The 25,239-nt window shown below is 40.0% G+C and overlaps 1 protein-coding gene across 1 annotated transcript in view; it reads left to right on the top strand.

Moving 5' to 3' along the window:
* Positions 1-25,239, top strand: part of PCNX1 (pecanex 1) — a gene marked incomplete in the record, with an annotated part of 752,914 nt that overhangs the window by 562,655 nt on the left and 165,020 nt on the right. Inside the window, 4 exon segments of the mRNA XM_053711389.1 lie at positions 16,184-16,276; positions 16,757-16,907; positions 21,126-21,267; positions 23,410-23,587. Of these exon segments, the coding sequence (XP_053567364.1) occupies positions 16,184-16,276; positions 16,757-16,907; positions 21,126-21,267; positions 23,410-23,587 (564 nt within the window).

Raw genomic sequence — 25,239 nt, 5'->3', positions numbered from 1 at the left:
GAGGGCAGGTAGCACCACAGCAGGGCTGTGGCAAGGTGCTGAGGGTGTTTTTTCCAGATCTGGGCCTATTTTCAATCCAGTTTGCACATTAAAGGGTTAAATGTTAAAATACCTTGTGGGGCAATCTTAACTACATATATTGTGTATGCTTACAAAATTTTGAAAAATTTGGTGCATGTTTAAGCTGTTTTGCAGAACGTGTATGCTTTTTTTCTCTTAAAGGCGCAGTACCGTTTTTTTAAGATTATTTTTTTCACTAAATAAAGTGTTTTCATGCTTGTTTGTAGTCATTACTTGCCTGTTCAGCATGTCTGACATTGAGGAAAGTCAATGTTCAATATGTTTAGAAGCCATTGTGGAACCTCCACTTAGAATGTGTCCCTCATGCACTGAAAGGTCAATAAATTGTAAAGAACATATTTTAGCTACTAAAAGTATGTCGCAGGATGATTCTCAGTCAGAAGGGAATCAGTTTATGCCATCTAATTCTCCCCAAGTGTCACAACCATTAACGCCCGCACAAGCGACGCCAAGTACTTCTAGTTCGTCTAATTCTTTCACCCTGCAAGATATGGCCGCAGTTATGAATACTACCCTCACAGAGGTTTTATCTAAGCTGCCTGGGTTGCAGGGGAAGCGCAGTAGGTCTGGTGTGAGAACAAACGCTGAGCCCTCTGACGCTTTATTAGCCATATCCGATGTACCCTCACAATGTTCTGAAGTGAGGGATTTGCTGGCTGAGGGAGAGATTTCTGATTCAGGAAATATGTTCCCTCAGAAAGACTCAGATATGACGGCTTTTAAATTTAAACTAGAACACCTCCGCTTATTGCTCAGGGAGGTTTTAGCGACTCTGGATGATTGTGACCCTATTGTAGTTCCAGAGAAATTGTGTAAAATGGACAGATTCCTAGAGGTTCCTGCCTACACTGATGTTTTTCCGGTTCCTAAGAGGATTTCGGAAATTGTTACTAAGGAGTGGGATAGACCAGGTATTCCGTTCGCTCCCACTCCTACTTTTAAGAAAATGTTTCCCATATCTGACGCTGTGCGGGACTCGTGGCAGACGGTCCCTAAGGTGGAGGGAGCTATTTCTACCCTGGCTAAGCGTGCAACTATACCTATTGAGGACAGTTGTGCTTTCTAAGATCCTATGGATAAAAAATTAGAGGGTCTCCTAAAGAAAATATTTGTTCATCAAGGTTTTCTGCTCCAACATATAGCGTGCATTGTTCCTGTAACTACTGCAGCGTCCTTTTGGTTCGAGGCTCTGGAAGAGGCTCTTCAGGTTGAGACCCCATTAGATGATATTCTGGATAGAATTAGGGCTCTCAAGATAGCTAATTCTTTCATTACAGATGCCACTTTTCAACTGGCTAAATTAGCGGCGAAGAATACAGGTTTTGCCATTTTAGCGCGTAGAGCGTTATGGCTTAAGTCCTGGTCTGCTGATGTGTCCTCAAAGGCTAAGCTTTTAGCCATCCCTTTCAAGGGTAAGACCCTATTCTGGCCTGAACTGAAAGATCATTTCAGACATCACTGAAGGGAAAGGCCATGCCCTTCCTCAGGATAAGACGAATAAGATGAGGACCAAACAAAATAATTTTCGTTCCTTTCGAAACTTCAAAGGTGGTCCCTCTACCTCTTCCCCTGCCGCAAAGCAGGAGGGGAATTTTGCTCAATCCAAGTCAGTCTGGAGACCTAACCAGACTTGGAACAGGGTAAACAGGCCAAGAAGCTCGCTGCTGCCACCAAGACAGCATGAAGGGGTAGCCCCCAATCCGGGATCGGTCTAGTAGGCGGCAGACTTTCTCTCTTCGCTCAGGCTTAGGTAAGAGACGTTCAGGACTCCTGGGCTTTAGAAATAGTAACCCAGGGGTATCTTCTAGATTTCAAAGATTCTCCCCCAAGGGGGAGATTCCATCTTTCTCAATTGTCTGTAAACCAGACAAAGAGAGAGGCGTTCTTATGCTGTGTAGAAGACCTATATACCATGGGAGTGATCTGCCCAGTTCCGAAAACAGAACAGGGGCAAGGGTTCTCCAATCTGTTTGTGGTTCCCAAAAAAGAAGGGAACCTTCAGACCAATTTTGGATCTCAAGATCCTAAACAAATTCCTCAGAGTCCCATCTTTCAAGATGGAGACCATTCGGACTATTTTGCCGATGATCCAGGAGGGTCAATATATGACCACCGTGGATTTAAAGGATGCGTATCTACACATTCCTATCCACAAAGATCATCACCAGTTCCTCAGATTTGCCTTTCTGGACAAGCATTACCAGTTTGTGGCTCTTCCCTTCGGGTTGGCCACAGCTCCCAGAATTTTCACAAAGGTGCTAGGGTCCCTTCTGGCGGTTCTAAGGCCGCGGGGCATAGCTGTGGCGCCTTATCTGGACGATATCTTAATCCAGGCGTCGACTTACCAACTAGCCAAGTCTCACACGGACATCGTGTTGGCTTTTCTAAGATCTCACGGGTGGAAGGTGAACGTAAAAAAGAGTTCACTTATCCCTCTCACAAGAGTTCCATTCCTGGGAACTCTGATAGATTCAGTGCAAATGAAAATGTTTCTGACGGAGGTCAGAAAATCAAAAATTTTATCCATCTGCCGAGCTCTTCATTCCATTCCTCGGCCGTCAGTGGCTCAGTGTATGGAGGTAATCGGCTTAATGGTAGCGGCAATGGACATAGTCCCGTTTGCTCGCTTGCATCTCAGACCACTGCAACTATGCATGCTCAAACAGTGGAATGGGGATTATGCAGATCTATCTCCTCAGGTAAATCTGGACCAAGAGACCAGAGACTCTCTTCTTTGGTGGTTGTCACAGGATCATCTGTCCAAGGGAATGTGTTTGCGCAGGCCAGCATGGGTCATAGTGACGGACGGACGCCAGCCTATTGGGCTGGGGTGCATTTTTGAATTCCCTGAAAGTACAGGGTTTGTGGACTCGAGAGGAGGCTCTCCTCCCGATAAATATTCTAGAACTGAGAGCGATATTCAGCGCGCTTCAGGCGTGGCCTCAGCTGGCGTCGGCCAGATTCATAAGTTTCCAGTCGGACAATATCACGACTGTAGCATATATCAATCATCAGGGGGGAACAAAGAGTTCTCTAGCGATGATAGAGGTTACCAAAATAATTCGATGGGCAGAGACTAACTCTTGCCATCTATCAGCAATCTATATCCCAGGGGTGGAGAACTGGGAAGCGGATTTTCTAAGTCGTCAGACTTTTCATCCGGGGGAGTGGGAACTCCACCCGGAGGTGTTTGCACAATTGATTCAGCAATGGGGCACACCAGTATTGGATCTGATGGCGTCTCGTCAGAACGCCAAACTTCCAGGTCAAGGGACCCTCAGGCAGTACTGATAGATGCTCTAGCAGTACCCTGGTCGTTCAACCTGGCTTATGTGTTTCCATCATTTCCTCTCCTTCCTCGGTTGATTGCCAGAATCAAACAGGAGAGAGCTTTGGTGTTTTTGATAGCACCTGCGTGGCCACGCAGGACTTGGTATGCAGACCTGGTGGACATATCATCTCTTCCACCATGGACTCTGCCACTGAGACAGGACCTTCTGATTCAAGGTCCGTTCCAGCATCCAAATCTAGTTTCTCTGCGGCTGACTGCTTGGAGATTGAACGCTTGATCTTATCCAAGCGGGGTTTCTCGTAGTCGGTCATAGATACCTTGATTCAGGCTCGAAAGCCTGTCACCAGGAAAATTTATCATAAGATATGGGGTAAATATCTTTATTGGTGCGAATCCAAAGGCTACTCATGGAGTAAGATCAGGATTTCCTAGGATTTTGTCCTTTCTCCAAGAAAGATTGGTGAAGGGGCTATCAGCTAGTTCCTTAAAGGGACAGATATCTGCTTTATCAATTCTACTGCACAAACGTCTGGCAGATGTTCCAGACGTTCAGTCGTTCTGTCAGGCTTTAGTTAGAATCAAGCCTGTGTTTAAACCTGTTGCTCCGCCATGGAGTTTGAATTTAATTCTTAAAGTTCTTCAAGGGGTTCCGTTTGAACCTATGCATTCCATAGATATTAAGCTTCTATCTTGGAAAGTTCTGTTTTTAGTTGCTATCTCTTCGGCTCGAAGAGTTTCTGAACTATCTGCATTGCAATGCGACTCGCCTTATCTTGTTTTCCATGCTGATAAGGTGGTTTTGCGTACCAAACCTGGATTCCTTCCTAAGGTTGTTACTAATAAGAATATTAATCAGGAAATTGTTGTTCCTTCTCTGTGTCCTAATCCTTCCTCTAAGAAGGAGTGTCTATTGCACAACTTGGACGTGGTTCGTGCTTTAAAGTTTTACTTGCAAGCGACCAAAGATTTCCGTCAAACATCTTCTTTGTTGTCTATTCTGGAAAACGTAGAGGTCAAAAATCTACGGCTACCTCTCTTGCCTTTTGGCTGAAAAGCATCATCCGTTTGGCATACAAGACTGCTGGACAGCAGCCTCCTGAAAGAATTACAGCTCACTCTACTAGAACGGTGGCTTCCACATGGGCTTTTAAAAATGATGCTTCTGTTGAACAGATGTGTAAGGCTGCGACTTGGTCTTCGCTTCATACCTTTTACAAATTTTACAAATTTTATACCTTTGCTTTTTCAGATGCTATTTTTGGGAGAAAAGTTCTTCAAGCAGTGGTGCCTTCTGTTTAACCATCTGTCTTGTCCCTCCCGTTCATCCGTGTCCTGTAGCTTTGGTATTATATCCCACAAGTAAAGGATGAATCTGTGGACTCGTCTTACCTTTATAGAAGAAAAGTAAATTTATGCTTACCTGATAAATTAATTTCTTCTATGGTAAAACGAGTCCACGGCCCGCCCTGTCATTTTAAGACAGATTATATTTTTTTTATTTAAACTTCAGTCACCTCTGCACCTTGTAGTTTCTCCTTTTTCTTCCTGTACCTTCGGTCGAATGACTGGGGGGTGGAGCTAAGGGAGGAGTTATATAGACAGCTCTGCTGTGGTGCTCTTTGCCACTTCCTGTTAGCAGGAGGATAATATCCTACAAGTAAAGGATGAATCCGTGGACTTGTCTTACCATAGAAGAAATTAATTTATCAGGTAAGCATAAATTTACTTTTTCCCTGACGGTTCTGTGGGACCTCAGTCTGAGATTCCGGTTTCTCAGTTTGCGCTCCTTCCATGAGACATTGCTCATTTCCTAGGGGACTGAGCATTGGTATTTTAATAGTTCCTGCATAGTCTCGCAGGGTCCGGTATACAGATCTGGCGGAGCTGTATTATTCCACTTGGTGGTTGTTCCTGAGGAAGGACCCTCTAATTCAGGGTTCATTCTTTTTTCCAACTTTTGTTTTTCTCTAAAGCTTTATACTTGGAGTTGAATGCTTAGTTCTGTCTAAGCATGTTTTTTCTGTGTTGTCTTTGAGACCAGGATTCAGGCCCGCAAGCCTGTTTCTGATGACTTTTTCCATAAGGTATGGCATAAATGTCTGATTAGTATGACTTAATTCCCTTAGTTGATCCCATCTGAAGAGTCTGCTGTTATACATATTCAGGTAGGTGACCGGGGGTCTCGTGGTTCTGTCTCGGTGGATAGAGCTAGATCTGTCGACTTCAGATCTTCCCTGTGGATCAGAGAGGGAAATTAATGGTAGAAACGTTCGCTTCACTTGCGAGAGGTAGCGGGTTCGTTGCCGCATTCTTGAGAATCCTTTGTTTTCTCAGGACTCTGGCTTCCAGAGACTTTCCTTAGTAATAGTGACCGCGGTTATTTGCCTGTTGGGTTGGTGTCTATGGACTTAAGAGGAGTCTACTCTCTGCATAACCATCTTGGAGTTGGGAGTGATCTACAATGCTTTGATGGTTTGCCCTCTGTTACCTTGACTGGTTTTTCATGTTCTAGTTGAACAGTTTCTTCTCAGTGGTCTACATTATCCTCCTGGGAGGAACCCAGAGTTCCTTTGCCGGGATTGGATTGGCGTGGATTGTTTGGTGGGCGGACGCCCACGTTCGTTGTTAATGCTCCAGAAATACTTTTGGAAATAGGGTCAGGATTCCTAGGGGTTTTATTCTTTTTCCGGGAAGGACTGGAGGATGGATGGTCAGTTAGATTTCTGACGGTTCAGATTTCCGTTTATTTATTTTCTACACAGATTACAAATGGAGTTTTAAGAACTGTAAAACTCAAAACCAGATATAGCTTCCCTTACTAGTGGGGTCTTCTCACAAATAACTCCACAGGTTAGGATACAAAAAGAATAAAGGAAGGGGGTGCTTACAGCAATCTGGTTATAATATATACCTTAATATATATTCAGGTTGTTAATATAATAGAAGAAAAATATATAGATAAAAATGTAATTGATTTATTATAAGATATTTGAGTAAATTTGCCCTCGTGTAAAAAATAAAATAAAAAATCCACTTTCTCCAACATTGGTGTGTCCGGTCCACGGCGTCATCCTTACTTGTGGGATATTCTCTTCCCCAACAGGAAATGGCAAAGAGTCCCAGCAAAGCTGGTCACATGATCCCTCCTAGGCTCCGCCCACCCCAGTCATTCTTTCGGAGATGGTTAAGAGTTTTTTGGTGTTTAAATGTAGTTTTTATTCTTCTATCAAGTGTTTGTTATTTTAAAATAGTGCTGGTATGTACTATTTACTCTGAAACAGAAAAGGATGAAGATTTCTGTTTGTAAGAGGAAGATGATTTTAGCAGACAGTAACTAAAATCGATTGCTGTTTCCACATAGGACTCTTGAGATGAAGTAACTTCAGTTGGGGGAAACAGTTAGCAGACTTTTCTGCTTAAGGTATGACTAGCCATATTTCTAACAAGACTGTGTAATGCTGGAAGGCTGTCATTTCCCCTCATGGGGACCGGTAAGCCATTTTCTTAGTCAAAAACAAACAGAATAAAGGGCTTATTATGGGCTAAAAAACTGGTAGACATTTTTATGGGCTAAATCGATTGCTTTATTTGTGCATATTATTCAGATTTAGGCTAACAATTGGCATTTATAATCTTGGGGAACGTTTATAAAACGGCAGGCTCTGTATTGGACACCTTTTTCAGTCAGGGAGCCTTTCTAGTCATAGACTGAGCCTCATTTTCGCGCCATTATTGCGCATTTTTTTTTTTAGAGCAGGGCATGCAGATGCATGTGTGAGGATCTAAGAATCTCTGAAAAAGCTTTTAGAAGGCGTCATTTGGTATCGTATTCCCCTCAGGGCTTGGTTGGGTCTTAGCAAAGCCTATATCTGTGACTGTATAGGGGTTAAATTGAAAAACGGCTCCGGTTCCGTTATTTTAAGGGTTAAAGCTCTGAAATTTGGTGTGCAATACTTTTAATGCTTTAAGACACTGTGGTGAAATTTTGGTAATTTTTGAACAATTCCTTCATACTTTTTCACATATTCAGTAATAAAGTGTTTTCTGTTTGAAATTTAAAGTGACAGTAACGGTTTTATTTTAAAACGTTTTTTGTGCTCTGTTGACAAGTTTAAGCCTGTTTAACATGTCTGTACCTTCAGATAAGCTATGTTCTATATGTATGAAAGCCAATGTGTCTCCCCATTTAAATTTATGTGATAATTGTGCCATAGCGTCCAAACAAAGTAAGGACAGTACTGACACAAATAATGATATTGCCCAAGATGATTCCTCAAATGAGGGGAGTAAACATGATACTACATCATCTCCTACTGTGTCTACACCAGTTTTGCCCATGCAGGAGGCCCCTAGTACATCTAGTGCGCCAATACTTATTACCATGCAACAATTAACGGCTGTAATGGATAACTCCATAGCAAATCTTTTATCCAAAATGCCTACTTATCAGAGAAAGCGCGATTGCTCTGTTTTAAACACTGAAGAGCAAGAGGACGCTGATGATAATTGTTCTGTCATACCCTCACACCAATCTGAAGGGGCCATGAGGGAGGTTTTGTCTGAGGGAGAAATTTCAGATTCAGGAAAAATTTCTCATCAAGCTGAACCTGATGTTGTGACATTTAAATTTAAATTAGAACATCTCCGCGCACTGCTTAAGGAGGTATTATCTACTCTGGATGATTGTGACAATTTGGTCATTCCAGAGAAATTATGCAAGATGGACAGGTTCCTAGAGGTTCCGGTGCCCCCCGACGCTTTTCCTATACCCAAGCGGGTGGCGGACATAGTAAATAAAGAGTGGGAAAAGCCCGGCATACCTTTTGTTCCTCCCCCTATATTTAAGAAATTATTTCCTATGGTCGACCCCAGAAAGGACTTATGGCAGACAGTCCCTAAGGTCGAGGGGGCAGTTTCTACTCTAAACAAACGCACTACTATTCCTATCGAAGAAAGTTGTGCTTTCAAAGATCCTATGGATAAAAAAATTGGAGGGTTTGCTTAAAAAGATTTTTGTACAGCAAGGCTACCTTCTACAACCAATTTCATGCATTGTTCCGGTCACTACGGTAGCGTGGTTCTGGTTCTAGGAACTAGAAAAGTCGCTCAGTAGAGAAACTCCATATGAGGAGGTTATGGACAGAGTTCACGCACTTAAATTGGCTAACTCTTTTATTTTAGATGCCGCTTTGCAATTAGCAAAATTAGCGGCGAAAAATTCAGGGTTTGCTATCGTGGCGCGCAGAGCGCTTTGGCTAAAGTCTTGGTCAGCGGATGTGTCATCCAAGACAAAATTGCTTAACATTCCTTTCAAAGGTAAAACTTTATTTGGACCTGATTTCAAAGAGATTATTTCAGACATCACTGGGGGAAAGGGCCACGCCCTTCCACAGGATAGGTCTTTTAAGGCTAAAAATAAGCCTAATTTTCGTCCCTTTCGCAGAAATGGACCAGCCTCTAATTCTGCATCCTCTAAGCAAGAGGGTAATGCCTCACAACCCAAACCAGCCTGGAAACCAATGCAAGGCTGGAACAAGGGTAAGCAGGCCAAGAAGCCTGCCACTGCTAACAAAACGGCATGAAGGAGTAGCCCCCGATCCGGGTCCGGATCTGGTGGGGGGCAGACTCTCTCTCTTTGCTCAGGCTTGGGCAAGAGATGTTCAGGATCCTTGGGCGCTAGAAATAGTTTCTCAAGGTTATCTCCTGGAATTCAAGGAACTACCCCCAAGGGGAAGGTTCCACAAGTCTCACTTATCCTCAAACCAAATAAAGAGACAGGCATTCTTACATTGTGTAGAAGACCTGTTAAAGATGGGTGTGATACACCCAGTTCCAATAAAGGAACAAGGTATGGGATTTTATTCCAATCTGTTCGTAGTTCCCAAAAAAGAGGGAACGTTCAGACCAATTCTGGATTTGAAGATCCTAAACAAATTTCTCAGGGTACCATCGTTCAAAATGGAAACTATTCGAACGATTCTACCCACCATCCAGGAAAGTCAATTTATGACTACCGTGGATCTAAAGGATGCGTACCTACATATCCCTATCCACAAGGAACATCATTAGTTCCTAAGGTTCGCTTTTCTGGACAAACATTACCAGTTTGTGGCTCTTCCATTCGGATTAGCCACTGCTCCAAGGATTTTCACAAAGGTGCTAGGGTCCCTTCTAGCGGTTCTAAGACCAAGGGGCATTGCAGTAGTACCTTACTTGGACGACATTCTAATACAAGCGTCGTCCTTGTCAAAGGCAAAGGCTCATACGAACATCGTTCTAGCCTTTCTCACATCTCACGGATGGAAGGTGAACAAAGAAAAGAGTTCTCTGTCCCCGTCAACAAGAGTTCCCTTCTTGGGAACAATAATAGATTCCTTAGAAATGAGGATTTTTCTGACAGAGGTCAGAAAATCAAAACTTCTAAGCTCTTGTCAAGTACTTCATTCTGTTCCTCGTCCTTCCATAGCGCAGTGCATGGAAGTAATAGGATTGATGGTTGCAACAATGGACATAGTTCCTTTTGCACGAATTCATCTAAGACCATTACAACTATGCATGCTCAAACAGTGGAATGGGGATTATACAGACTTGTCTCCAATGATTCAAGTAGATCAAAGGACCAGAGATTCACTCCGTTGGTGGCTGACCCTGGACCATCTGTCCCAGGGAATGAGCTTCCGCAGGCCAGAGTGGGTCATTGTCACGACCGACGCCAGTCTAGTGGGCTGGGGTGCGGTCTGGGAATCCCTGAAAGATCAGGGTCTATGGTCTCGGGAAGAGTCTCTTCTCCCGATAAACATTCTGGAACTGAGAGCGATATTCAATGCTCTCAGAGCTTGGCCTCAACTAGCAAAGGCCAAATTCATAAGGTTCCAATCAGACAACATGACGACTGTTGCTTATATCAATCATCAAGGGGGAACAAAGAGTTCCCTGGCGATGAAAGAAGTGACCAAAATAATTCAATGGGCGGAGGATCACTCCTGCCACTTGTCTGCGATCCACATCCCAGGAGTGGAAAATTGGGAAGCGGATTTTCTGAGTCGTCAGACATTCCATCCGGGGGAGTGGGAACTCCATCCGGAAATCTTTGCCCAAATAACTCAATTATGGGGCATTCCAGACATGGATCTGATGGCGTCTCGTCAGAACTTCAAGGTTCCTTGCTACGGGTCCAGCACCTTGGACTTTCAACCTAGCTTACGTATTCCCACCGTTTCCTCTCATTCCCAGGCTGGTAGCCAGGATCAATCAGGAGAGGGCCTCGGTGATCTTGATAGCTCCTGCGTGGCCACGCAGGACTTGGTATGCAGACCTGGTGAATATGTCATCGGCTCTACCATGGAAGCTACCTTTGAGACAGGACCTTCTTGTTCAAGGTCCATTCGAACACCCAAATCTGGTCTCCCTCCAACTGACGGCTTGGAGATTGAACGCTTGATTCTATCAAAGCGTGGGTTTTCAGATTCGGTGATAGATACTCTGGTTCAGGCCAGAAAACCTGTAACTAGAAAAATTTACCATAAAATATGGAAAAAATATATCTGTTGGTGTGAATCCAAAGGATTCCCATGGAATAAGATAAAAATTCCTAAGATTCTCTCCTTTCTTCAAGAAGGTTTGGAGAAAGGTTTATCTGCAAGTTCTCTAAAGGGACAGATCTCTGCTTTATCTGTCTTACTACACAAAAGACTGGCAGCTGTGCCAGATGTTCAAGCATTTGTTCAGGCTCTGATTAGGATCAAGCCTGTTTACAGACCTTTGACTCCTCCCTGGAGTCTAAATCTAGTTCTTTCAGTTCTTCAAGGGGTTCCGTTTGAACCCTTACATTCCGTAGATATTAAGTTACTATCTTGGAAAGTTTTGTTTTTGGTTGCAATTTCTTCTGCTAGAAGAGTTTCAGAGTTATCTGCTCTGCAGTGTTCTCCTCCTTATCTGGTGTTCCATGCAGATAAGGTGGTTTTGCGTACTAAGCCTGGTTTTCTTCCTAAAAGTTGTTTCTAACAAAAATATTAACCAGGAGATAGTTGTACCTTCTTTGTGTCCGAATCCAGTTTCAAAGAAGGAACGTTTATTACACAATTTGGACGTTGTCCGTGCTCTAAAGTTCTATTTAGAGGCTACTAAAGATTTCAGACAAACATCTTCCTTGTTTGTTGTTTATTCTGGTAAAAGGAGAGGTCAAAAAGCGACTTCTACCTCTTTCCTTTTGGCTTAAAAGCATTATCCGTTTGGCTTATGAGACTGCCGGACGGCAGCCTCCTGAAAGAATCACAGCTCACTCCACTAGGGCTGTGGCTTCCACATGGGCCTTCAAGAACGAGGCTTCTGTTGACCAGATATGTAAGGCAGCGACTTGGTCTTCACTGCACACTTTTGCCAAATTTTACAAATTTGATACTTTTGCTTCTTCGGAGGCTATTTTTGGGAGAAAGGTTTTGCAAGCTGTGGTGCCTTCCGTTTAGGTGACCTGATTTGCTCCCTCCCTTCATCCGTGTCCTAAAGCTTTGGTATTGGTTCCCACAAGTAAGGATGACGCCGTGGACCGGACACACCAATGTTGGAGAAAACAGAATTGATGCTTACCTGATAAATTACTTTCTCCAACGGTGTGTCCGGTCCACGGCCCGCCCTGGTTTTTTAATCAGGTCTGATGAATTATTTTCTCTAACTACAGTCACCACGGTATCATATGGTTTCTCCTATATATATTTCCTCCTGTCCGTCGGTCGAATGACTGGGGTGGGCGGAGCCTAGGAGGGATCATGTGACCAGCTTTGCTGGGACTCTTTGCCATTTCCTGTTGGGGAAGAGAATATCCCACAAGTAAGGATGACGCCGTGGACCGGACACACCGTTGGAGAAAGTAATTATCAGGTAAGCATAAATTCTGTTTTAAAATCAGTATAAAAAGTGAAGAAAAAATGAACTCATGTTTGGTAGGATATACAATAATTAACTGTGTTGTTTATTCTACATATATTTATAAGTGCATGTTTAAAGTGCAAGTGCTATAATATTGCTGTGATTGCTAACTAAATCTTAGGTTCCACAATGTATTTGATAGTTGACAAGTGCTCTTGTAATAAGAGCAGGACCTGTTATTCTAAATATTCTATCAACATAAATGGTTGAGAAATTGGGGCTAATGTGATTACATAAAAATCAAACTTAACTTAAACTTATCTTATCAAAATAGGCACTTAAGGTAGTAACATTAGGTGATCCCCTACACCTGATTAATGGAGTATCGATTTTAACGGATATGGTATACTTCTCAGTTTGACTTACAACAGTAAAGGAACAAATATGAAATGAACAAATTTAAATAATAAGATCAATGATTTTAATAAGTCAAAATTAGAACCTACACATTGTATAAAAATTATAACCTATACATTTAATAAAAATTATAAATGGTAAAGATTAATTGATTAATGATTCTAATACAGTTAAAAAATATATAAAACACCGGTGTTCAAAAAAATGCTTGATTAAAAGCTTAAATAGCTGAATTTGCTTAAAATCCCATTGCAATGGCACTACAAGTAAAAAATACAAACTTATACAATAAATTCAATGCCCACTATACAAATTAATATTGACAAGTAACAAAGGAAGTCCTTATGTTCAAGTTTAGCTCTGAAGTTGGGTCGTATAGAGAAACATTTATTGCAATGGACTTAAGTATATTATTTCAACTTTGTATTGTATCAACTTTGTTCCGTGTTCTTAAAGGGACACTGAACCCAATTTTTTTTCTTTTGTGATTCAGATAGAGCATGCAATTTTAAGCAACTTTCTAATTTACTCCTATTAGCAAATGTTCTTCATTCTCTTGGTATCTTTAATTGAAAAGCAAGAATGTAAGTTTAAATGCCGGCCCATTTTGGTGAACAACCTGGGTGGTTCTTGCTGATTGGTGGATACATTCATCCACCAATAAACAAGGCTGTCCAAGGTTCTGGACTTTCTTTTTCAAATAAAGATAGCAAGAGAACAGAAAAAATGATAATAGAAGTAAATTAGAAAGTTGCTTAAAATTGCATGCTCTATCTCAATCACGAAAGAAAAATTTTTTGGTTCAGTGTCCCTTTAAATATTTCTCAACTATTTATGTTGATAGAATATTTAGAATAACACCTGTTCCTTATTGTCAACTATCAAATACATTGTGGAACCTAAGATTTAGTTAGCAATCACAGCAATATTATAGCACTTGCACTTTTAACATGCACTTATAAATATATGTAGAATAAACGACACAGTTAATTATTGTATATCCTAACACACAAGTTCATTTTTTTCTTCACTTTTTACACTGATTGTAAAGTGGATTTTTTATTTTATTTTTTACACGAGGGCAAATTTACTCAAATATCTTATAATAAATCAATTACATTTTTATCTATATATTTTTTTATTCTATTACATTAACAACCTGAATATATATTAAGGTATATATTATAACCAGATTGCTGTAAGCTCCCCCTTCCTTTTTTCTTTTCTACACAGATGTCTAGCGGTTGTGCTAGACGTGTAATCTTTTTGACAGACCCTGGTTAGTATCAGGCTTGTGTTTAAGTCCGTTGCTTCTCTTGGAGTTTTAACCTTGGTTAAGGTTTTGCAGCTGGCTCAGTTTGAGCCATAGAATTTTATATCCTTTTTTTTGGAATTTTTTTCCTTTTTGCTATATCCTTTGCTCGGAGAGTTTAGGTGTTCTCGGCTTGCAGTATGAATCGCATTATCTTGTATCGGGTAAGGCGTTTTTTGTTTTTTTTTTCTCCTATGGGGATATATTGTTTGGGAATTTTTTTTGTTCCCTTTCTGTGTCCTCATTTTTATCTTGAACGTGTGTGCATAATTTGGGTTTGTGCATGTTTTGTTTGTTTTCTCTGTACCAGAAAACTTTTGCTACTTTCTCTGGTTGAGAAGTTTAATCTTTTGTTTTTCAGACTGCGGAGCTACAGTCTCATGAGAGGGTTCTGCCTCATTTCTCTTTTTCTTAGGCTTCAAAATTAAAATTTTTACTTCTGCTGAGGATTTTTTCTTTTGGGTTTTTTTCAGACGGTGGTGCTTTCTGTTTAGATTATCTGTCTTGTCCCTCCCTAATCATCTGTGTCCTCTAGCTTGGGTATTGATTCCCAACAGTAATTGATGATTCGTGAACTTTACCGTGTCATTAGAAAGAAAACGAAATTTATGCTTACCTTATAAATTTTATTTATTTCTTGACACAGTGAGTCCACGGCCCACCCTGTATTTTCAGACAGGTTTTTTGTCGTGTAAACCTCAGGCACCTCTGCACCTTGTGGTGCTTCCTTTCTCTCCTTTTTCTTCGGTCGAATGACTGGGGGTTGTGGGAAGGGAAGTGATATTTAATAGCTTTGGTTTGGGGCTTGGAGAGATATTCCCAACAGTAATTGATGATGATCCGTGGACTCACCGTGTCAAAAAAGAAATAAATATATCAGGTAAGCATACATTTCGTTTTTCATTTTAAATGCCCTTGACCATCTTAGTAATCCACACATAGGGGCCCATTTATCAAGCTCTCGATGGAGCTTGAGAGCCGGTTCGTCAGAAACACCAGTTATGAAGCAGCGGTCTAAAGACCTTCTGATCCTCCTTATCTTGTTTTTCATAAATCTAAAGCCGTTTTGAGGACTTATTTTGATTTTCTTCCTAATGTTGGTTGTTCTGATAATATCAGTAAGGAAATTGTGGTTCCTTGCCCTGATCCGAAGAATTCTTCGAAGAGACTTCTTCATAATTTAGATGATGTCAGGGCTTTGAAATACTTAGTAACCTCAAGATAATATTTTAGACAAACTTCTGATTTGTTTGTTTATTTTTCAAGTAAGCACAAGGGTCAAACTGCGTCCTCTTGCTTCCTGGATTAAACAATTTAATCTATATGGCTTATGTAGAAGCAGGTCAGACAACTCCTTAGCGTATCACGGCTCATTCTACTCACTCTGTCGCCACTTCTTGGGCTTTTAAGAATTAGTCTCTTGTGGAACAAATTTGCAAGGTAGCTACTTGGTCATTCTTGCACACATTTACTAAATACTACCATTTTTATGTTTTTGCTTTATCTGAAGCTGCTTTTGGAAGGAAAATGCTTCGGGCAGTTGTTTCTGTCTAGAACTCAGTTTTCTGTTTTTTAATTTCATTTATAAAATGATTTTTTTTTAATAATCTGTTTTGGAGTTTTTTGTCTTATGGTTTAAAAAGATATTTTATCCCTCCCTATTTTTATCCATTACTCGTGGCCTCTGCCATAGCTTGGGTATTAGTTCCCATAAGTGTAATGGATTGTGGACTCTTATCACCTCAATGAAAGAAAACACAATTTATATCTTACCTTATATGGTAAAAAAAAAAAGAGTCAGCAAGACCCCACCCTGTTTTCTTTTGGTATTTTTTTATTTATTATTTTTGGCATATCCTTTTTTCCCATTTCCTCTATGTTGCTCTGTTTCATTCACACCTCTGTCAGCTTGGCTATACTTCAGACTGATTACTATAGGAGTGGTAGGTTTATATAGAGCTCTGAGGTTTGGGAATCTTTGCTGCCTCTTAGTAGCAGGAAAGGTAATTCACAGGATTAATGGATTGTGGACTCTTATAACCATAAAAGTAATTTATCAGGTGATAAATAGTGTTTTCTTTACAGTAGTGTTGTTGTGTGATCATAATTTAATTAGCATTATATATATATATATATATATTTTTAAGCAATATGCAGTTATGTACTAATTAATTATATGCATTAATTGAAATAAGCCTGCTCTTACTATCTTACAGAATGAACGTCTCCAGTCAGATTTGGTGGTCTGCGTAGCAATATCAGTCTTGTATTTTGCAATTCATGTTAGCACAGTGTTTACAGCTTTGCAGGTAAGGAAATCAGTCATTTTATTAATTTGAAGTACATCTGTAACATTTTTAATTTGTAAATGATAGGTGATAAACATAATAGTTTATGTATCCCTATTAAACAATATCACTTTTTGTTAACTCAAATTTATGTACCCCTTAATTAGTTGATTATTTAAAAAAAATCTTCTGTTCCTCATGGCATCTATTTTTTTTATATATTCACAAGTCACATTAGTAAGGGGGTTGCTTTTAGTCCTTTCTTAGCAAATGTTGTGGTTCCAAAGTCTGCCTTCCAGGAATTCTCACACACCAGAATTGAGGATATCCTTACGCTTCTCAAATCTTTGCATGTTGTTCCCAGAAGACAGGCTTTTGGAATCACTAATCTAATGCTGTCCATTTCAGATAGAGCATTTATCATTGTAATTTGTACTCTAAATGTGGTGTTGAACAAGAAACTGCAAGACTAATTTTTCATGTTTTGTTTTTCTTCTTTAGCCCATTTTGAGCTATGTTCTCTATGCACTTGTTGGTTCAGTTGGATTCTTAACTCACTATGTCCTACCACAAGTACGCAAGCAACTTCCCTGGCACTGCTTCTCTCATCCTCTGCTAAAAACAAAGGAATATTATCAGTTTGAAGTCCGAAGTAAGTTGAAGATGTATAAGTATCAATTTTGTTTATTGCTTCATTTTGAATCATGCATTTCCCCCTAAACTTCGCTATGCGTCAGACTAGTTTGCAGTAATGCGGGACGGGTTTAATAGCTCTGGGGATTTTGGGATCTTGGCCTCCAAGTGGCCAGGTGTAATAGATTGTGTACTTTCACCACCATGAAAGAAATACAATTTATCAGATAAGCATAAATTATATTTTAATTTATAAGGAATTAAATGATAATGTCACTTTTAATAAATGTATAAGCTTAGTATGAAAGACCCCTGCTTAAGGCAAAGGGCATAAAAGCTGCTAAACTGTAAAGGGACAGTCTAGTCAAAATTAAACTTTAATGATTCAGATAGGGCATGTTATTTTAAACAACTTTTCAATTTACTTTTATCATCAAAATCGCTTTGTTCTCTTGGTAGTCTTAGTTGAAAGCTAAACCTAGGAGGTTCATATGCTAATTTCTTAGACTTTGAAGGCCGCCTCTAATCTAAATGCATTTTGATAGTTTTTCACCACTAGAGGGCATTAGTTAACGTGTTTCATATAGATAACATTGAGCTCCTGCACGTGAATTTACCATGGAGACAGCTCTGATTGGCTAAACTGCAAGTCTGTCAAAAGAACTGAAATAAGGGGGCAGTCTGCTGAGGCTTAGATGCAAGGTAATCACAGAGGTAAAACTTGTATAATTATAACTGTGTTGGTTATGCAAAACTGGGGAATTTCTAATTAAGGGATTATCTATCTTTTTAAACAACAAAAATTATGGTGTTGACTGTCCCTTTAAATCTTCAAAAACAATATACCTTAGTACATTTTCTGTCATACAGGTGGTGAGTTCACAATCCTCTTCTCATTGGAATTACTCTTCTCTACCACTAGGCAGAGGCAAAGATTCCCAAACCCCAAGAACGCTATAAAACCCCTCCCAACTCGCACATACTATATTCTTTACTTTGCCTCTGATGGAGGTGGTTGAAGAATGAAGATGTGCATGTGTTCTTCAGAGAAAGGGGTTTTCAGTTTATGTTGGCCCAGTTCCCCTCAGCGTACAGTGCTTGTCAGAGGGATGTATTTGGGGTATGGTTTGTGATTCGGTGGTTTCATCTCATTGGTAATCCTTCATAGGCCCTCTGTGATCCGTTGCAGGGATGTGTCTTCTGCCTCCCTTTATAGATCTACATTATACTCCTATTCCATAACCTCTACTGATATGTTTCAACTGTCTACTACTTGTTTTATAGAGGACACGCGTCTATGGGTAAGTGTCTATATATAAAAATAAAATATACTCATTTAGCTATTTTATGAGCACTTTTTGAAAAAGTTTTTTTATATATGTAATTATATATGGTCCAGAGACATATCTTTCACTAATCCCCTTCGCTTTACGCGCAGCGATTTTTTTTATTTTAATTTTTTTCTATTTTTAGTTTTTTTTCATATAGGTGGCACGGGTCCATGAGCTAGTGAAGTATGGGATATACATTCCTATCAGGAGGGGGCAGAGTTTCCCAAACCTCAAATGCCTATAAGTACACCTCACTCATACCTCTTTTACATTGATCCCTGTAATGGTTTTTTATATACCATCCATGTTCATAGCGCTGCGTAAGCTGTTGGCACTCTACAAATACCTGATAATAATAATGATAAAAAAAATGTAGGAGGTGGTGAAGCATGATGTGCTTGATATCTTCTTTGAAAGGCGCTTCTACGCATATTGATGCCCAGTTTCTCTCTAAGTACAGTGTTTGTCTGAGGGATGTGAAGGGAGTATTGCCTGATGATACCATGTTTTTGCCTATGGGAAATCTATTCTAGGGCTCTCTGTAAATTCGGTCGTGGGGATTCATCTGCTGCCTCCCTTTACAGATCGACATTATACTCCTCTACCATTACTATATGTGGATGGGTGTCTTCTGGTAAGTATATATCATTTTTAAGACCCTCTCAGCTATGGAAGGCACTTTATATTATAAAGTTCTTAATGTATATTACATATATTAGCCATGAGTCAGGTCTGTTAATATTTCCCTTTGCAGTCACACAGTTTCAGAATGGAAATTATGTTCATGGGAGAATTTAGGTATTTTTTTCTTACCTGGGGTTCCGGTTAGCTGTTAACATGTCTGTTTTTAAAATTTTCGCAGGCAAATTAGGCTCGCAATGGCGCAAGTCTCATCATTTTATTCACTCTTGCCATCTCTCAGCTATCCATATCCCAGGAGTAGAGAACTGGGAGGATTTTCTAAGTCGGCAGACTTTTCATCCGGGGGAGTGAGAGCTCCATCCGGAGGTATTTGCCCAGCTGATTCAACTATGGTGCAAACCAGAAGTGGATCTGATGGCGTCTCGTCAGAACGCCAAGCTTCCCTGTTACGCGTCCAGGTCTAGGGTTCCCCAGGCAGCGCTGATAGATGCTCTAGCAGTGCCCTGGTCCTTCAGCCTGGCTTATGTGTTCCCACCATTTCCTCTCCTCCCTCGTCTGATTGCCAAGATCAAGCAGGAGAGAGCTTCGGTGATTTTGATAGCATCTGCGTGGCCGCGCAGGACTTGGTATGCAGATCTGGTGGACATGTCATCCCTTCCACCATGGACTCTTCTACTCCAAGGTCCATTCAAACATCCAAATCTAATTTCTCTGCGGCTGACTGCTTGGAGATTGAATGCTTGATTTTATCAAAATGTGGTTTCTCCGAGTCGGTCATTGATACCTTAATTCAGGCTTGAAAGCCTGTCACCAGGAAAATCTATCATAAGATATGGTGTAAATATCTTCATTGGTGTGAATCCAAGGGTTACTCATGGAGTAAAATCAGGATTCCTAGGATATTATCCTTTCTCCAAGAAGGATTGGAGAAGGGATTGTCAGCTAGTTCCTTAAAGGGACAGATTTCTGCTCTTTCTATTCTTCTGCACAAGCGTCTGGCAGATGTTCCAGACATTCAGGCGTTTTGTCAGGCTTTAGTTAGAATCAAGCCTGTGTTTAAACCTGTTGCTCCGCCATGGAGTTTAAATTTTGTTCTTAAAGTTCTTCAAGGGGTTCCGTTTGAACCTCTGCATTCCATAGATATCAAGCTTTTATCTTGGAAAGTTCTGTTTTTGGTAGCTATCTCTTCGGCTCAAAGAATTTGAGTTATCTGCCTTACAGTGCGATTCCCCTTATCTGATATTCCATACAGATAAGGTAGTGTTGCGTACCAAACCTGGATTTCTCCCTAAGGTGGTATCTAATAAGAATATCAATCAGGAGATTGTAGTTCCGTCACTGTGTCCTAATCCTTCTTCAAAGAAGGAACGTCTATTACACAATCTTGACGTGGTTCGTGCTTTAAAGTTTTATTTACAAGCTACTAAGGATTTTCGTCAAACATCTGCATTGTTTGTTGTCTACTCTGGACAGAGGAGAGGCCAAAAGGCTTTGGCATCTTCTCTTTCTTTTTGGCTGAGAAGTATAATCCGTTTAGCTTATGAGACTGCTGGCCAGCAGCCTCCTGAAAGAATTACAGCTCATTCCACAAGAGCGGTAGCTTCCACATGGGCTTTTAAAAATGAGGCCTCTGTTGAACAGATTTGTAAGGCGGCGACTTGGTCTTCGCTTCATACTTTTTCTAAATTCTACAAATTTGATACTTTTGCTTCCTCTGAGGTTATTTTTGGGAGAAAGGTCTTGCAGGCAGTGGTGCCTTCCGTTTAAGTTCCTGCCTTGTCCCTCCCTTCATCCGTGTCCTAAAGCTTTGGTATTGGTATCCCACAAGTAATGGATGAACCCGTTGACTGGATACACCTTACAAGAGAAAACAAAATTTATGTTTACCTGATAAATTTCTTTCTCTTGTGGTGTATCCAGTCCACGGCCCGCCCTGTCACTTTAAGGCAGGTGTTTTTTATTTTTAAACTACAGTCACCACTGCACCCTATAGTTTCTCCTTTTTCTTGCTAGTCTTCGGTCGAATGACTGGGGGTGGCAGTTAGGGGAGGAGCTATATAGACAGATCTACTGTGGGTGTCCTCTTGCAACTTCCTGTTGGGAAGGAGAATATCCCACAAGTAATGGATGAACCCGTGGACTGGATACACCACAAGAGAGAGAAATTTATCAGGTAAGCATAAATTTTGTTTTTTGTTCACTGTAATTGAAAGTCCTTTATTTTTTAGCTGTTAGAGTAAAATATTTAATTTATTATTTTTCAGATGCTGCTCACATGATGTGGTTTGAGAAGGCACATGTCTGGCTCCTTTTTATGGAGAAAAATATCATCTACCCATTAATAGTTCTCAATGAGCTTAGCAATGGTGCTAAGGATATAGCTAGCCCTAAGAAACTGAACACAGAGTAAGTTTTTGTTTTTACTCTTAGTGAAGTTCTATTTAGAATGTATTAGTCTTTTTAAATAATACTGAAGTACTACAGGAAAGTTTTCCTCTGTGAAAAGCGCACTGGTCTAAAAGAGGCTGCTCCTGGGTTGTAAATCGCCATACAACTAGCTGACGACGTTCCTGGTAAAGCTCTTCTCTCTTCGTATGCAAATTAATATGACCCTAGGGTAGTCTCCCTATGCGTGATGGGAGAAACAAGATGTGGACTCCTTGCCCAGTGTGCTTAGAGGAATGTGGCTGCTCCTCACTGACGAGGCCCATAGGAGTCCAAAACGATAGTCTGGGGTTGTCATGTTCCTTGTTCAGAGGAAAATTGCATGGTATTTCGGGGGTTGGACTGACCTTACTTGGCCGGATCATACTGATATACTACAGGAAAGTTTTCCTCTGTGAAAAGCACACTGGTCTAAAAGAGGCTGCTCCTGGGTGGTAAATCGCCATAGAACTAGCTGATGAGCTAATGTTTTTTCCTGGTAGAGCGCTTCTCTCTTCGTATGTAGTATATAAAATTACTATTAAAAAAACGGACACTTTAATTTATTTTATTTTTTTTAACACACTTTAATTCTAAAAAATGTACCATTTAGAGATTGTAAACATTGTGCCGTTCCTCTGCCTGCATCTCCTACTTTATTTAGCTGAGCAAGGAGGAATCCGGCTTCATCCAATCATTGCATGTCTCGCTTGGCATCCAGATTGTGGTGCACGCAACGATTGGATGACACTGGATATAACCGTGTTGGTTATGCAAAACTAGGAAATGGGTAATAAAAGTATTTTCTATCTTTTTTAACAATAACAATTCTGGAGTAGACTGTCCCTTTAAGTGCAATATGACTGGGTTCTAGTAGCGAGTAGTAGGCAACATTTGTTTAAAAAAGGAAAAAGAAAAAAAAACAAATCTGGTTCCTTACAGGAAAGACTAGCTTGCATTTATACAACAGAAATACGGTAGACAAAAAATTAATAAATAATATTTACTATAACTTCATCCACTAAATGTACATGTTGCATAAAGACAGTGAGGAAAAAATGGACCCAATGGGTGGAGGTGGTGGTTTTTATCATTCATTTGTATAGCTCAACAAAATTCCCTAGCACTCGATAAAGATAGAGGTGATACAATGACAAAGATTTGTGATAAGATACAAAAACAGAACAGACTAAACAAATCTTGTTCAGGAGGTGAAGCTCCCTGCTCCGAAGGGCTTACAACCTACAGGTTAAGGGAGCAGAGACATATGGTTTGGTGTAGCTTGTTACATCGATTGTAGTTACAATAGTGAGTGAAGGCTGTTCAAGATTTATTTTGGGTTAGATGAAAAACAGGAGAGATAGTAAGCTTCTCTGAGTAGGTGGGGTTTCAAAAAGTGTCTGAAGCTATATAAAAATGGAGAGTTCCAGAGGAAAGGAGCAGCCAGTGAGAAGTTTTGGAGGCAATAGAGGGATGGAGCAATAATAGGAATTGAGAGACGTAGCTCACAGGTTGATCGGAGTGTACTTGTCTGTTAGTATTTGCAGATAGAGGAAATTAAATTGGGAGTGAAGGTCTTCAGTGCTTTATAGGTTAGGGTTAATACTTGTAATTATATTGTATATTCGGGCCAGTGTGGGAACTGGTAGCAACTGATGTAGATTGGCAACTTAGGTAGATGAATCTATCTGAAGCATTTATAATAGTGGAGGGGGTGAGGCAGTATTTGGGAACGCCATTTAGAAGTAGATTGCAGTAGTCCATGCATGACAAAATGAGGGAACACATTTAATATTTTTGTAGTTTCTTGAGTATGGAAAGGTCATATTCTGGAAATATTGTGTAGGTGTGCACAGCAGGATTTGGTTATTTAATATACATTAAATCAGAGTTACAGATCAGTTCTTGAAACAATCAAGCCATAACAAAAATATTTTTACACACCAAGTACCAGCTATATTTCCTAACACATATATATTTGGGTTTTTTTTTATTTCATCTGTAGACTTTATAATTAGACTACATCCCAACACTTTGAATTGTATCAATTGTGATAATTTAAGCCCTTTCTATACATGTGTATTTTATTTTTAACCTATTTGATTTTATATCTTTTCGTTACAGGGTTGGAGCATTGTTGATAACAATTGCTGGAATGAAGTTGCTGAGATCATCTTATAGTAGCCCTACCTGCCAGTATGCTACAGTCATATTCACAGTCCTCTTCTTTACTTTTGATTACAAGGAGTATTCAGAAAAATTGCTGCTAGATCTTTTCTTTATGTCTATCATCTTCAGCAAGGTATTGTGTATATGTTGTAACATAATCACTGAAGCTCAGAAATACTACTAGACCGTCTAGGGCATACTGTACAGGGAGTATCAGTACACAAAAATACACAATGCTTCTAGGCTTGGTTTTCCTTAGTAAAAAACCAGGAAGCCTCAATGTTCTCTTTTGAGGTTTGTCTATAAAGAAAAGATAGTTAACAATTCACATACGTTGCACTTAAACTGGAACTCATGTTTTCTCAGTATCCCAGCCTGCTGATCTTCTAAAGTAGTGATTTCAGTCCTCAAGGAACCCTAACAAGCCAGATTTTTAAATATTTCCCTTCTAAAGTTGTTTATTAGCTCAATCATTATAACTGGATTGTTAGGTGTCCGAAAGGAAAGTTTATGCACCATCTGATAAAAGTAGTTTATTTTTTTAGCATAATCTGCTGCAACACGTTTCTCAACCTTAACATCTGTCACATACAGATGCCTGATTAAACTGCCTTCTTTAACCTTCAGCACCTTTTACTTTCCTACCCAGTGTTGATTTTAGTGCATACAGAGCTGCTGACTTTAAAGTCCATTCTCTGTACAAGCTTTCATTATCAATTTTACTTTGTTCTCTTTTTTCATTCTTTCTTTAGAGTAATCTTAGGTGAGTTTAGGAGTGTGCACTTGTCTTAGCCATCTGACAACAGTGTTTGCAACTATGTATAACATTGCTAAACAATGTTGCAAAGACTATTGACATAAGCTGCTAAAGATACGTGCACTCTCCTGAGGTCCTAACAGCTTACCTAGATTTAATCTTTGTCAAAGTAAACCAAGAGAGCATATTTGATAATGGAAGTAAATTAGAAAGTTGTTTAAAATCACATTCTCTATGTGAATCACAGAAAACACTTAAAACAGGCCTAAACATAAAACCTGCAAGCTGAAAGGACCTTCTATGAAAACCTTTGTTTTCTATCCAAAGGATCCTTAAAAGAGGAACTATCCACCAAAGTAATAGTAGTACACTTGGTAATAGTGGAAATAGCTGCATCCACCTTCTGAATAGTTTCCCAAATCTCTGTATTAGCAGAAGGAAGAGGGAACTTAGTTTTGAACTTAGCAGACAGAAAAAATGAATACATGGCTTTTGCCAGAAATTAGATCAGAAACTGAATTGTGCACATAAAAGGAAGAAGGCTGTTTGGGGTCTGCCTTAAATTTAAATTTTTTGTCAGACAAGGCACTGTGAGGTGCAAATAGATTGCAGATCAGTTAGAGAAGGTAAAATAAATGACTGAGGATTCAGTGTTAGTGGGAGGGGTTTAAAGCTCTGGTATATTGGTGTGTCGTTTGATGTGTCCTAGTGGTCAGGAGGGGAATTCCCACACGTCTCTTGGACTCTCACCATGTGATTAAAGAAATGTTTTGGGATTTTTTTGTGTCCCTTTTTAAGTTTCAGACATTGAGTTTAAATCACCTGAAAGATAGACTAAGGGCCCAATGATCAAAAATGATCCTCCAGCAAATTTTGCTATACTTCTCTAAGGGGCATTCACCGCATTTCTGAACATGCGAGAGACAAGTCCAGTGAAATGTAGCACTGCATTAAATGAGTTTTGTAACATTTATATTTAGTGCTTTTGTATTTTAATTACTTTAGACTTAAGATTGTGTCCTTTCGAA

Source organism: Bombina bombina, chromosome 1 (genome assembly GCF_027579735.1).
Source record: "Bombina bombina isolate aBomBom1 chromosome 1, aBomBom1.pri, whole genome shotgun sequence".
In the NCBI taxonomy this organism is placed as follows: domain Eukaryota; kingdom Metazoa; phylum Chordata; class Amphibia; order Anura; family Bombinatoridae; genus Bombina; species Bombina bombina.
The sequence above is the reverse complement of the archived record's forward strand: the minus strand, read 5'-3'. Positions and strand labels throughout refer to the sequence as shown.